This window comes from Trachinotus anak, unplaced genomic scaffold, assembly GCF_046630095.1.
Source record: "Trachinotus anak isolate AG129_WGS33_773 ecotype Australia unplaced genomic scaffold, CSIRO_AGI_Tana_v1 ptg000009l, whole genome shotgun sequence".
Classification (NCBI taxonomy): Eukaryota; Metazoa; Chordata; class Actinopteri; order Carangiformes; family Carangidae; genus Trachinotus; species Trachinotus anak.
Genome location: NW_027273860.1, coordinates 5,627,020 through 5,641,114, shown reverse-complemented (window position 1 = coordinate 5,641,114; position 14,095 = coordinate 5,627,020). Strand labels below are relative to the sequence as shown.

Here is a 14,095-nt window from a genome sequence, read left to right as displayed (position 1 = left end):
CACTTGTTTGCTGTTGGGGGGGGGGGGGCATAAATTATTTAACCAAATGTGGATTGCTGAAAGGGACAAAATGATATTGAGACCATTGCTGCATGCAAAAAAACAACAATTTGTCAGAGAGTGCCTTTTATGTGATCTATACACCTCTGAGGCACTTAGCAGAGGCTCTTATTCAGAGTGACTTCGCAACACTGAGGAGGTTTGGGTTTATTCTCTCAAGGGCACCTTGTTGATTGGTGCATTGTTCTTGGTCTTAAAGTTTTATCCTGCTAGTTATAAAATGGCCTTTCTGAGTAGCTCACTTCTTATTGTCATGCAGATTCTTAGATGCGTGCAAAAGGTTGTGTGATTCAAAGACACTATAAAAAAAAGCAGATGATGGGGTTTTACTGCCTTTGGTCAGACTATGCAAAAATGTTCTTAATGTCTGCATCCATAAACTTTCTGGACGCTTTTCCTCACCGTTTGAGTGTTTCATTTTGGACCGGGTTGCGGATTTTGACCCACTGGCTCCTCTCCCAATAGCCACTCAGACTGTGTAGAAAATACAAGGACCTTGCAACACCCTTGGCAATTCATAGATAGCGATTTGAAAAATTCTGCATCACTGGCTTGATCACAAAACTTTACACCTGATGGTAACAATATAATTTATATATATATATATATATATATATATAAATAAATATAAATAATATTTATTCATTTTGGCATAAAGAATGAACAGCCGGCTATAAATCAAAGCTCCTCTGACATGCAGCTTTTGTTGGAGTTTCTTTATATGATTATTTCTTTTCATTGTTTTTATGTTTTCAAGGATTTTCTCCTGCCTTGCAACAAGGAATTCACTCTGTAATCTTTCCAGTGCACAATAACAAGGTCTTGCCTCAGACAACTGGCTCTTGCAGTGCACCTCGACATTAGTGAATGTGTCCTGCAGTACTGTAAGCTTTGTGTATTGCATAAGTAAATTTTGCATGAAAAACTTCAGAATTCAGTTCTGCTGTGGAAGTAGAACAGAACTTCTGATGCTATTTTACTCTCTTTATTATGAAGTAGTACTTTCATGCTGCCTTGTGTTCAGGCACCACTTTGAGCTGCATGCAGTAACATCACTACCATCATGAGCTGTCACTCTATGTGAGGATTGCTGATTGTTTTGCTTTCAATGACACAGTTCTTGGGTTTTGAATTATTGGAGGTTACAACGCAGTGCAGAAATCATTGGTGCTGCACTGAATGAAATCATAGATCCTCATAGAATAGGGTGATGTTCAATAGAGAATATTCATGAATCAATATAAGTGGTAATATTAACAACATAGCTGTACTTGTAGTATGTAATTACATGTGCATAAATAACACATAACTATAAAAAACATAAATATTTAACTAAATACTTAATGTTTTGAATTTGAATAGACCTGACCTGATAGCACTTTTCTTATTTGCAAATTTAGACAGAAAATTCAAGTGTCCAACATTTAAAAAAAACTATATTCACATTGCTCACATTCAGTAAAGCCGTGTACAGAACGAATCAATGAAGGTGTTCAGACAAAATTTGACTCAGGTTCAAGTTTTTGAAATTGCAAAATTTGAAATGACCTCATGGAAAGTTCAAAGATAGAAATTCGGATGGTTTTAAAAGTAAAGTACTCAAATACTATAAATTCAGTGGGATTTGAATTCCAACAATAGATTTTCAGTAGTGTTTGAGTTACAATTTGGCATTCAGTTGCTTATAGAATTCAAATGAATACCTTTCTGTGCTTTCATGATATTATAAAAATGAATGCTTGACTTGAGTATTTCTAGTTGTGCACAAAAACAGAAAAACAACAGGCGTTGTTAAGATCTTACCAATAAGTCTTTATGATTTATGTTAATGCTGTTCACTGTAGTGCAAGAATGACTGAGTGATTTATTTGTGTGTGTGCTTTTTTTTTTTTTTTTGCAGACATAAACATGGCGGGTGAGCCCAAGCCATACAGGCCTAAAGCCGGCTCCAAGCGGCCGCTCTCAGCCGTTTACAGGTAAGCCTTGTCTTCCTTACGACATACTGCTTCACATGCAAAAGGTGCAGCTCGTGTCATAAATATTAACTATCTTTCAAATCCTGCTGCTCCCGCTGATGTAAATGTGGAGTAATATTTAGAATACGAGGATTCCTATTATGTTCTCTTTTTTCCCCCCCCCTCCTTTTGAACCTTGAATTTCTAATTGAGTTTTTAACGCTCTCAACATTTCCCAGCCTTGACTGGAGTTTGTTCTGCACAGGCCTGTAAAGCTCAAAGGAGTTGCTGTTGTTATAAGCATCATTAAGCATGACCCTGATTTTCTGGCCTGTACACATCTCCTGGTCACAAACAGATCAAAGCAGCTCTTGTTTACTGAAGTCTGATGTGACAGAGGGCCAGACGGTTTTCTATTCACTGGGACACTTTTCTGTGTACTCTCATAGTTTGTCCATTGGCAACGTTTATATTACCACCAATTTGCTCCTTTCTGAATTGTTGGTTTGTTGCATTGCACGTCTTATTTTACTAATTTATTAGTTTGTGCATTGTGTTATTATAAACCCTCATTTGCATTTTATAGCTGCAGCTGAAAACAGCCAGGATGTAATATGGTAATTATGGAACAGGAACAGGAGAGGCAAAAACCAACACAACTACACTCTAAATTGAAATAGTAATACATTAATCCTAATTAAAATTCCTGTGGGAATAGCAACATTTCAAAACAGCTCCTTTTCTCCTCGTCTTTTTATTTTATTTCTCTCTCTGAATCCTAAATTACTTGCCATCCTGAGCGTGTACTTAACACGATTTTCTTCTCCAGGGTCTAAGAAAAGTTTTGGTTTTTTTTCCTTTCATTCTCTGATTGTTTCTCCTCTGAAACTTTTTTTCCTCTGTTGAGCTGTGGTCTTTGCATGCCAGCAAAGACTTAGACTTCCTGCTTAACCTGCAGTGAGCTTTAGGCATAAACCAGAGCGTGTCCATTCGAGTCAGAACAGCTTGAGTTGATCTGCTTACTTTTGACAGATCCAAAATGGCTCCTCTTAATACAACCTTTCTTTATCTGCATCTCCCTGTCACTGCTGTCTCTGTTTGTCTCTCTCATAGTGGTTATGAATTTGATTACGAGTACTACAGGGATGATTTCTACAGCAGGTATGTAATATTCACATCGTTATCAAATTTTGGATTTAACAAGGAAACAACTGACCCTTAAGCTAAGCCCCATCTCTATTAATTCCTGTTACCAAGTCTGTCAGGCTTTGCATTCTCAGGCATCACATAATGCAGTTTACAATGATAACAGTGGCAGATTTATCACTTAAAACTCACTGGCAGATCAATTGTAGCTAGTTATGTAGGTAGCTAGCTAATTAAGCTAACATCCGTGAGTTGGTTGAAAATGCTGTCTCGCTGGCTTTTAAATGTTTTCACCTGGCTTTTTAATTTATTTATTTATTTATTTTCAAAGGCAAAAATCTTTTAAAAAGCGGTCTTAAATATGAACTTGATGGCTACATGGTAGTGTGCAAAAAGACAAGCTAATGTTAAAGCTGCATGTCCCAGGTAAAAAGTCATGTCCATGTAGAAGACACAAAAGAAACAGCATCGTCTTATTGCAGTACACAGTTAGTCCTAGAGAAGCACAATAAGGAAAAATGGAATATCACATAGATTTTGTTCATACATAAGCCTGTTTGGATATTTAGTTGACATACTTAGACAAACAAGGCAGAGGTTCATAACAATTTGTTTTCACTGTTGATGTAACAAGAGAAAAAAGCTTTTAGGATGGAACATTAACTCAGATGATATAAGGTTGTTGGAGTTTAAACTTAACTAAATCCAATAAAAAAAGAAAGCAGAGCTGCTAACGTTAGCCACAACCTTGATAACATCCAGGACCAGAGGGAGGAAATGCTAAACAGTGGCTGTTGTGTGCAGGGCTTTTTTTTTTTTTTTCCCTTCTTCCTTCTTCTCTTTCTTTCAATGTAACCTGGTACCTGGTACTTACTTAGTTAACAATATGCTGGATACAGTCGGCTACTACTGTAGTGTGATAGTTAGCTGGACATGCTAACAAATGCATCTTATGTCAACTAGATTAAAAAAAAATTCTGTATAATTTTGCTGCCATGTTTCTGATTTTGAAAAGGCTGAAAAAAAAGACCATGGAAATTCTAAATTCAGAGTTTCACACTTACGACAGCCATGTACTACTGTTGTAATGTTGCTAAGCTGTGACTGGACAATAGCTATTTGGACAAAGTAGTCAGTAGCTTTTCCTCTTCAGACTTTGACTGACTCTTCCTCATTAAAAGTCAGATATGATTCAGTAACCTTCCCACAGAAGCACCTTCAAATAGTCAACTTGTCAAAATGGCTGAACACACCAAGCACGCTACTGGAACACACTGATGTAAGGAACACTTGTTGTCTCTCTCATTCATCTGCCAGTGATCAGAGTGATTATCTGCGGAGACATTTTCTAAATGTCAAACCTTGTTGAGGGCTGTGACAAGACGTCTGCCGTCACAGTCAAAGCTTGACACCTTCATTTGACATTTAGCACCCTCTTTTCTTTCATCCTCTTCACTTTTAAAAGAAGTGTGTGGGGATTATTTTCATGCATGTAATGGCCTGGATAGTTGTGCAGACGGAGGCATATTGGTAGAGTTGAACTGTAGTGTCTACCTTTTGTTTTATATATGCTGTTTGAGAGAAAGAACCCAAGAGAAATCCATAGAAAATCTATTTTGAAATACAATCCTGGGAACATAATAGGCTTTAGAAAGAGGTCATGGTGAAATAAACAGAAAAAAAAATTCTCATTCTTATAGATGGACATTTCACTGAATGCTGTAAGGCTTTTTATTGAAGACAGTGACTTATAGAAAGAGTATAAGAGGTGAAGTGTAATATTATAGGTTTTTCTTTTCTTGAGGCTTTTTGACTACCATGGCAGAGTGGCCCCCCCACCAAGAGCCGTGATCCCCCTCAAACGCTCCAGGGTGCTCGCTCCCTCCTCCCGCCGCGGGAAGACCTCCTTCCCCATCAAAACATCCTCTTCCTCCTCCTCTTCATCCTCCAGACCTCCCACATCATCCTCCTCCTCCGGGCTCAAACGTACGTACAATAAGGTGCTTCTTTACTTGGTCTTGTGTTTACACTCAGCTTTAGTCAGATCGTGTTTTTATTTGATTTTTTTCCTTTTTCTAAAGAACGCAGCCTAATTGCGCTAATGGCATTCTGTCCTTTAAAAAACAAACAAAACAAAAAAAAGAAAACACTGAAGGCTTAATGCAAATCTCAAAACCGTGCCGCTCTGAGAGAAAAGGTGGCAGTGTGATTCAGCTGTGCTACTTACGTCGCACCACTATAAAAAGCTGTTTAATTCACTCCAGCAGCTCAGAACAAGTCACACTGCAATGTAGAGCAAAACACTAAATCACAAACAAATATAATCCCAGCAGCACCCATTCAACGAACGGCGCTATTCCTGTCACCCAGGATCCATCTGGATCTCATTTAGTCTTCTGATTAACTGGTGATGCATTATAAACGTCCTAAATGTAATTAATGTGAGATTGGGGGCATCTCTGTGGAGCTGTGGTCAGCTGTGTTTTCCTAAACATTAGTTTCTATCCATAGCCCGTGTAATTGGCAACAGTGTTTGTTCATTGTTGTCTGTCTAGGCCAGTGTTATCAGCGCGAGCAGCTTGGTAAGGTTTGTCAGGAGGACCCAGTTGCAGTTTGTATTATAGAGAAAAAAGCCCCAACTCCCATCCTCTTTTTGGACAGAGTCAATGAATTCTCTCTCCTCTGTCTAAGCAGTGCTGCTGTATGTTTGAGAGACTAATTTGCCCCTTCCAGGACCATGAAAAATCACTGTATCGACTTTGGCCAAGATAGATTGGATAGAAAAATAAGGTTAGCTTGTCCAAGCAACAGGGTGTGTTAGTGTGGGCAGTTTGAACCACTTGGGCTGTGTATGAGTCATAATTCACTTGAGCAGAAAAAAAAAAAAAAAAAAAAGAAACAGACATCAGATGTATGGATCATAAGGATGGATAGATTTATGTTTATTTACATTAAGTCACTTCAGTCAGTCAGTTGATGAAGACATACTTTGACTTTTGATTTACCTTGTCATTTAAAGAAAGACTGAAGGTAAAATTAAAACTTTAAATTGTGTTCTTTTTAGTAAAGTCACAGGCTGCACTGAGAACATGTCTGTCTCTACTTTTAAAACTGTCCATTACATAAAAAATAAATTAATTACTCTCATAATGACGTGACAGAACAGTTTCTTCAAAAAACTATTTCACCACAAGAGTTCTTTATCATATGGCATGATTTTTAGTTTGCCCAGTTGTCAAGGTAATGTACCTGTTCAAATTTTCCACTTAGTTTTGAAACTCAGCTTTTGAGTCTACTCTGTCTACTAAATAGACCCTGGGGTGAGATTGTTTTCTCAATTGCCGTGAAGTTAAGAATGAACTTTGAACCTTAAAAGAAAAAGAAACCCTTTTGATTAAAGCTGTGATCCTGGGCCTTGGTCTTAAATTTAAAAGAAATCTCCTTTCCTAACCACTTTACTTTTCCTTGACCTTGATGGAAAAACACCACAAGGTCAAGGAAAGAAGTGAAGAATAATCATAAGGACATAGCAAAAGACAGATATTCTGACTGCACTTTTTTTAAACCAAACACAAAAACAAAACAAGATTTAAAAATTTCAAATAAAGTGTCCTGACATGGGCTTTTATCATACATGTGTTGGGGTGTGGGGTTAGTGACATTTATATAAATTTTGTGTTATGATGATATTGTTAACTAGTAATTCAGCATGGTTGTCATACAAGGACTCCTAAAAAATCTGAAAGAGGTGAAATCTATAATTATGGATTTGGACCTCAGTCAATCAAGATTTTAGATCGTGTCACAAGCATAAAACAGCTGCTCTGTTGCTTCCACATCTACGTGGCCATTGTGAAACTACAACAGTGTGTTGCTTTAAATGTTGTTGCTACAGGAATTGTGGGACAGTATGAGCTCCTTTCCTAAAGGAAGGTCTAGTGTAACTTATGCTAAAGCTGCCACTTAGATACTTCAGGGTTATTTCACTCAGTTAGGAACCGTCCTAAGAAAAGATTTTGATTGGTCTCTGAAAGGTTACCATTCAGGGCTGGGGCATGGTGCTAGCAGCTGGATAGAGCTGGGATTTGCAGAGAGATAGAAGCCAGGCAGAAGAAGTCCAGGAAGGAGTCAAACCAGAGGGTGTAACTGACTGTAAAACAGGGTTTATATGATCTGGCAGAGAGTTGAAGCTGGGACCAGGTATTTATAGCAGAGCAGGATGACGACGACGACGACGACGACGACGACGACGACGACCAGCTGATAGCCTGACCTCCTGAACACCTGTCTCCACTGCTCCAACTAAACACCCACCAAATAGGGACAAAGAGAAAGAAGGGAAGGGAGGGGGAGAGGAGGGAGTGGTGGCAGAAGCAGAAGTACATACATTATTAGTATGAAATGAATAAAAACATTTACCTTTTATAATATTTGAGAGTGATCTAGTTTGCTGAAGCTAGCTGTATGGATTTCTTTTCTCAAATATTTTATTACATTTTCTAATCCCTACGAGGTGAATATAATGAGTCATCTACTAAAAAGATACACTACTTTCCAGGGTGAGATACATAAAGCATCAAAAGTCAAGTATTAGGAAATGGATGTCAAACACAAACACGAGATCAGTGCATGGAAAAGTAATAAGACGGTACAAAAATCATGTTTCTTTTCACTACATTTCAAAATCTGTCCCAAAAATCCCCTCTGCCTTAACATCTTTTCGACATCTATTTATAGTCAGAATTACATCAGCATCCCCAGCTCTGAAACTCTTTGTCCGGTTTAATCTTCATAGACCAGTGATTCAAGAGATCCTCACTATCCCCAAGATAAAAGTTCTGCAGTTCATTGTGAGGTCCTAAAATTAGATCCATTTCTCATTCCCTAAATCTTCCCTAATGCTTATTAAATAACAATGGCTTTTTTTTATTCTTCCCCCTTTCCTCCTTTAACCCGAGCTATCTGAAAGATGCCATGTTGATGAAATGATGCTGGATTAGGATGTGTATGTTTTTCTCTCCGTAGCTTATGTGACTGATAGCACAAAAGGAAAAAAAAAAAAAAAAAAGGCCTGGAGGCAGCGATAAATTAGAAACTGTTCCACACTTTCTTATCATCAAAGGATGACTAGTAAGCTGCCCACAGCGAGCCCAGATAATGTTCGAATTAGGACGTTAGTGTAAACGGGGTGCGCATTCATGCACGTTGGTTTGTACACATGGAGGCAGGTGATACGGAGATGGAGACACTTCTGCGTGTCCCACCGTCAAGATAGCATTGTATATCCACTGTATCCCCTTTTTTCCTCCCTCCAGAAAGGTTGATTTTCTGCTTCTTTGTAGCTTTAGGGTTGACGGCTGCTTTTACAAAAAAAACGTGAGACTTGTCCTTGGGATTGCCACACACATATTACATATGTATGGCTTTCAGTGTGGCGTTGTATACCTCATTTCTCCCACTTTCTTATGTACACATTAATCATCCTGCTCCGTTTTGAAGTAGCAATGCACCGACAAATACCGTACAGTGCGCATTGGCTCTTACCTGTTGTTTTTCAGCATGAATTCCAGTGAAAGATTAAAACGTCCTCTAAAGCGGGCTAATATGTCATACATTTATATCACATGCTGACATCTCCTCCAGTTGTAGGTGTTTATGTTTTATGCATTAGTTTATCTCATACATAGCAGCACACAAGACATAGGAGGGGCTCTGCATTGTGTTGCAGTGTGGGTGTAAATATACATCAAAAGAAACTTGAGTTAAAGAGCCACATGCAGACACGAGACCAGACAAGTGATGTTTTGATTCTGTGCGCGTCTCCTGCCTCCGATCTTCCGCACGAAGCCTTACAGGAAGTCGTGGGTTTGTTTACCGAGCGCTCATCCATCCTCTTTCCAGCCCTGACAGAATCTGATAGGTGTCAAAGAGAATTTTATGTTCTCCTCTCAACTTCTGGTGTCTGTTTCTCCCCCCCGTCCCTTTCAAAAAAAAAAAAAAAAAAAAAAAAAAAAAAAATATGACACATTTCAGCTGCAGAGGGTTAAGGAATGAGATTATTTTATTACTTTATGGTCTAAATTCTTTAATCTGCTCAGTTCAAGCTGCTAAGGAGTGCAGCCTCTTTTCAGCAAACCGTGAGACTGGCGAGATTAAATTAATGGTGACGTTCTTCAGATACTTTTTTTTTTTTTTTTTCCTCGTTGAGCAGATGTTATTTGCATATGACATATCAAGGTTAGGACTCAAACTTTGACATGATACGGTTACGCTTCATTTACCCAAACCTTGGATATGTATTGTGGAGTGAGAACACCGAGAGCAAAGCAGAGCAGGAAGGAGAGAGCAATTATTCATGAGGCAGTAAACAGAAGCTGTGGGAGGGCAAATTGTGCCCCCTGTTTCTCATGCAGTACTGTTAGTGAGGCAATGAGCAGGCAATGTTGCTTTTTAAATATAAAAATGGGATCGAAAGGCATTGATATTACTTCAATTTTTTAAATCCAGTTTAGTTTCACAAACAGATGCCACTGGTTACTTGCATTTTTAATTGCAAAATGACCTTTAGCAAGGTTTGTGCCAAAAAAAAGAAAAGAAGTAAAAGAAAAATGTAGAGTGAGACTTCCAATAGTGAATGAGCTGCTGTTCATCTGCAATTCAATCGTTTCAGCTCGTACAGATATAGAGTTTCAGTTCTTTTCAATGCACTCCATTTGCATCACGTTTAAATACTTTCATAGAAATCTTCAAGGCTGATTATAATCTTAAAGGCTGGAAAATATATTATTAAACCTAAACAAATGTTCATTTACATTTTCCATGTTTTTTAAACTATGAGCTTGCCAGTTTACATTTCTATATGTTCAATTGATTTGCTGTTCACCAAATAAAAACGCTTTAGATTGTAGTGCCAGTTTGTTAGATTTGCTGTCACAATTTGCTGTTCTCCTCTGTTGGGAATAGTCGAATAAAGTGTTTATGTATTAATGTAATTTTGTTTTCTATAAACATCTCATGCCGGCTGAAAGATATTGGCACTACCAAGCAAAACTTGAGCAGCACTGCACACAGTGGTGGGCGTAAAGCCGTGTACTAATCTTCAAATTGAAAGCAGCAGGTTCACAGTTTCAGCTGGGTAACTTTGCAGTTGGCCAGATTGAGACGTTCTTCCCCAAGGAAAGTGTGAGTCAGAGAGATGATTTGATATCCAAAACTAAAAAGAGTATTAATATGACAGTGTGCAGTCTGTGATAAACTGTATGAAGCAGCATCATTAGAGAGAGGGTACGAATTAATTGAGGACAAACTAAACCCCGGCTTAAAGTGAAGACATGTGCTTCTGTGTTTCTGTGCCTCAGCAGTGAAGACGGACCAGCTTCAGACCATCAAACGGGAGCTGACCCAGATCAAGATGAAGATCGACTCTTTGCTGGGACGCCTGGAGAAGATTGAGAAGCAGCAGAGAGCCGAGTCTGGTGAGGAGGAAGACAGCAGCGTCAGATCTAGCAGGGGGAGAGGAAAAAAAAAAAGGGGGGGGGGGGGGGGCATGAGCACTGAGGGAGGGAAATTAAGAGCACACACTGGCCATAAGTCTTAGTGACATTGTGGGAGATAAGAGCAGCGGAGCTCTCTGTCATAACAGCAAACAGGTGTCAACGCCACGCTGACTCAGTTTATATGAGAAGTCTTTATAAATGCCCTACACCACGGGACAGTCTCAGAGTGCGGCTCACTGTGAAGGTCATGAAGACTTTGTGCTGCAAAGTGCATGCTACAATCTTTCAACAAGCACGTTTGCACTGGTTTATTCAAGCTCAAGAGGATTTGCTCCTTTAACTCTGAGAAAAAAAAAAAAATACTAGTTTCCAGGTTTTTGGTAAATAGAAAGTCTTATCTATGAAATGTTTCAAAGAAGAAGAAAATGGGATTCAGCCGTAGATTTAATGTTTATCTAAGCAAAGCTGCAGTCAAAGATGACACCAAGATTGATGATATCTTTTCTTTCTTCCTTCAGGAAAATGCATGCAAATGCATGATCATCAACATTACCTGGTGCCTGAAAATGAAAACTATAAAATACAAATGTTGGTGCTATATTGTCAAATTTGCCCATTTGATTTCAACTAAGCCTGAAGCAGAAATCTGTGGCTCCCTTTCCATGCATTTTATCAGATTATGATCAAAACAAGATGATTTTTTTTTTTTTTTTTTTTTTTTTTTAAATGAAAAAGGTTATTTAAGGGTCTGATTTATAAATGATGGAGACAAAAGGGAGAGTTTCTGATGAGCTGAACACAAACACAGACACCTCCAGGCACAGTAGCTTTTAGCTAATGTTCAACTGGTGCATTTGCTGTTTCGGTCCAGTGGTCAAATTTGTCTGAATCGTGCTGGGAGAGAATTTGCTTCGTTTTCTGTCTGAACACACCTCAGTGGTTTCTTCTAAGTGCCATTTTTATCCCCTCAATTTAGCATTGAGTGGAATTCCAGAAGTATTTAGCCACGCTTAGCATACATTGGTAACACCTTGTCTACACTCACGCTACAATAGCAAGACAGGAGCAACAGTTGCCGTCCCCTGCCAGTGTCTGCTCATGCGTGACTCAGTCAGGTTCTTACTTGGGTTGAATGGAAAGTAAAAACGAGATGCTTCAGGTTCCATTTATGCTTGTAAAGCGCAACTGAAGTACAAGATTCATCAGTAAAATGGAGGTGCAAATGTCCAGAAGACACACAGCTGGGTTTGAGACAGATTGTGCAGACAGACAACACTGCTCGTCAGTGCTTGTCAGCTGCTGAGGTCAAACTACTTCTGTCCAGCTGAAGCATTGCTGCCTCTGGGGACCAGAAGTGACCGAGTCTTTGTTTCTTCACTACAGGAAAAACAGAGGAATGGTAGCCAAGTAATCTCTGTTCGAACCATGTGAAGTGAAGAAAACCGAGACTGATCACACTCTGACTTCATTCTCTGTGTCCTCCTCTCTCACTCAGAGGCTCAGAGAAAGTATGAGGACAACTGCGACTCCCTGCACGAGGAGTCTGTGTCCGAGACGGCAGAAAACTCTGGGGAGGAGGCCGGCGAGGGGGCGCTGGATGTGGAGGCGGGAGAGATGACCGATGGAGGTGAGGACGACTACGACGAGGAGGGCAGCCACCATCTGGTAAGAGAAACGGTTGACAGGGCTGACAAGGAGGGAGAGAGCAAGGCACTTTGGGAGCTCTCAAGTGGGCAGACGGTCTTTGCTTTCTGAAAGTTAATTTTCCAGAATTATTCATGGCCACAGATCTGAGAGAGCAGGGCTTCACATGAGTGAATGGTGAGGGCGCCCGGACTGACAGTTTCTCCCTGTCGACCCGGGCTCAAACGGTGGAAGCAAGGCTCTTCACAAGCCCACACACTGGCACAGACTCACACACTTACACACACACACACACACACACACACACACACACACACACACACACACACACACACACACAGTAATTAAAGCAGATAACTTAAGACACATAGGAAAGGGTAGAAGAGCAGATCTGCATGGACCTGTGTGCATCTGATTATGAATTTGTGGACGTAGAACAGGAAAGATTAGGCTTTATATCACAAGGTCATCTTTTTATTTCCTGTTTTTTTTTATTTATTTATTTATTTTTAATAAAAATAAACTGTCAGAAAATAAAAACATATATACAAACTCACCATTTTGTCTGACTGCCTAAAACTCAAAGATGTCAGTTTTGAATGACAACAACCTGGGACCAGCGAATGTCTCACATTTTTAGATGTTTTATGAACTGTTATCAAATGTCCTGACATAACTAAATGATTAATCAACTAATTATTTTGGATTGTCAATTCATTCTTGTCAAAACACTTGTGCTGTGACATAATGCTCAGGGTTGCTGTTTTTCAATGGTTTTTGACCAATGTGTGGGATTTAAGAAGCTATTTGCTACGTAGCTAGCATTAGAATTAACGGCTACTTATCAGTCTAGAAGAACAATGCCAGTTCAGCATCGATCTTCAATCCTTTACTCACCAAGAACTGTCTCCAGCTGTGGAATGCAACACCAATCTTAGCTCTTATCTCTACCTCGTCTTTTTTTTTACTGAAGTTAGCATGATAAGCAGCTAGCCCCGGCCCATCTCGTCACTGTCTGATGACTCACTGTAGCCTCCAATCTGCTTTGAAGACGTAGCGCTGCTCAGAGGGCGTATTAGAACCTCTTGTCTTGTAAACGAAACAATGGCCGAGGCTCTTGTCAAGCAACAATCCACACCACCACCACCACCACCACCCACTCCCACAAGAAACAAGACAAGAAACCACGTTCAGCTGAAGAGAAAACTGACGAATAGTCCCTTTATAACAAATTAATCAATTGTTTGGTCAGACACTAATGAAAATCCCATAACACTTATTATTATTATTATTATTATTATTATTATTATTATTATTATTATTATTATTACTATTACTACTACAATTACTACAATTATCAAATTGCTTGTTCTGCCTGGCCAGTAGTCCAAAACCTAAAAGTAGTGAGTTTAGTCTATAATTATTCAGTATACAGAGACCAAGACCAAGAAAAATAGGCTGAAACTAGTCATTGTATGTGTCAATGTATCATTTTACTTGAAAAACAAAAGCAGAGAATTAATTTATCAGAATTTTTGTTGCACAACAAATCAGTTAAACCAGTATTTGTTTTACGTCTAATTCCATCAAAGAATCTGACATAATAGTGCACCCTAAGCTCATATGAGTTGTATTCAATCCACGACAATCAGTTGATCTCAGTCAGCTGTGGCTTAGACTTGGTCATGCACACACATTTCATCATCTCTGCTCAAAAATGTATTTTACTGGCAAAGCCAGCCTCGGGTCCAGACACAGTGGGAGAATGTTGCAGTCTTCAATAATAAATCGGTG

The 14,095-nt window shown here is 39.2% G+C and overlaps 1 protein-coding gene across 10 annotated transcripts in view; it reads left to right on the top strand.

The window, feature by feature from the left end:
• The window catches only part of LOC139625108 (RNA-binding Raly-like protein), a 94,476-nt gene that overhangs the window by 74,073 nt on the left and 6,308 nt on the right, over window positions 1–14,095 (top strand). For 5 of the 10 annotated variants that reach the window (XM_071484751.1, XM_071484750.1, XM_071484752.1 and 2 more), the window contains 5 exons: window positions 1,961–2,036; window positions 3,129–3,176; window positions 4,966–5,147; window positions 10,520–10,636; window positions 12,153–12,322. In XM_071484751.1, the coding sequence (XP_071340852.1) occupies window positions 1,961–2,036; window positions 3,129–3,176; window positions 4,966–5,147; window positions 10,520–10,636; window positions 12,153–12,322 (593 nt within the window). The remainder of the gene's footprint in view (window positions 1–1,960; window positions 2,037–3,128; window positions 3,177–4,965; window positions 5,148–10,519; window positions 10,637–12,152; window positions 12,323–14,095) is intronic. The other 5 variants (XM_071484756.1, XM_071484755.1, XM_071484759.1 and 2 more) reach the window with 3 other exon arrangements.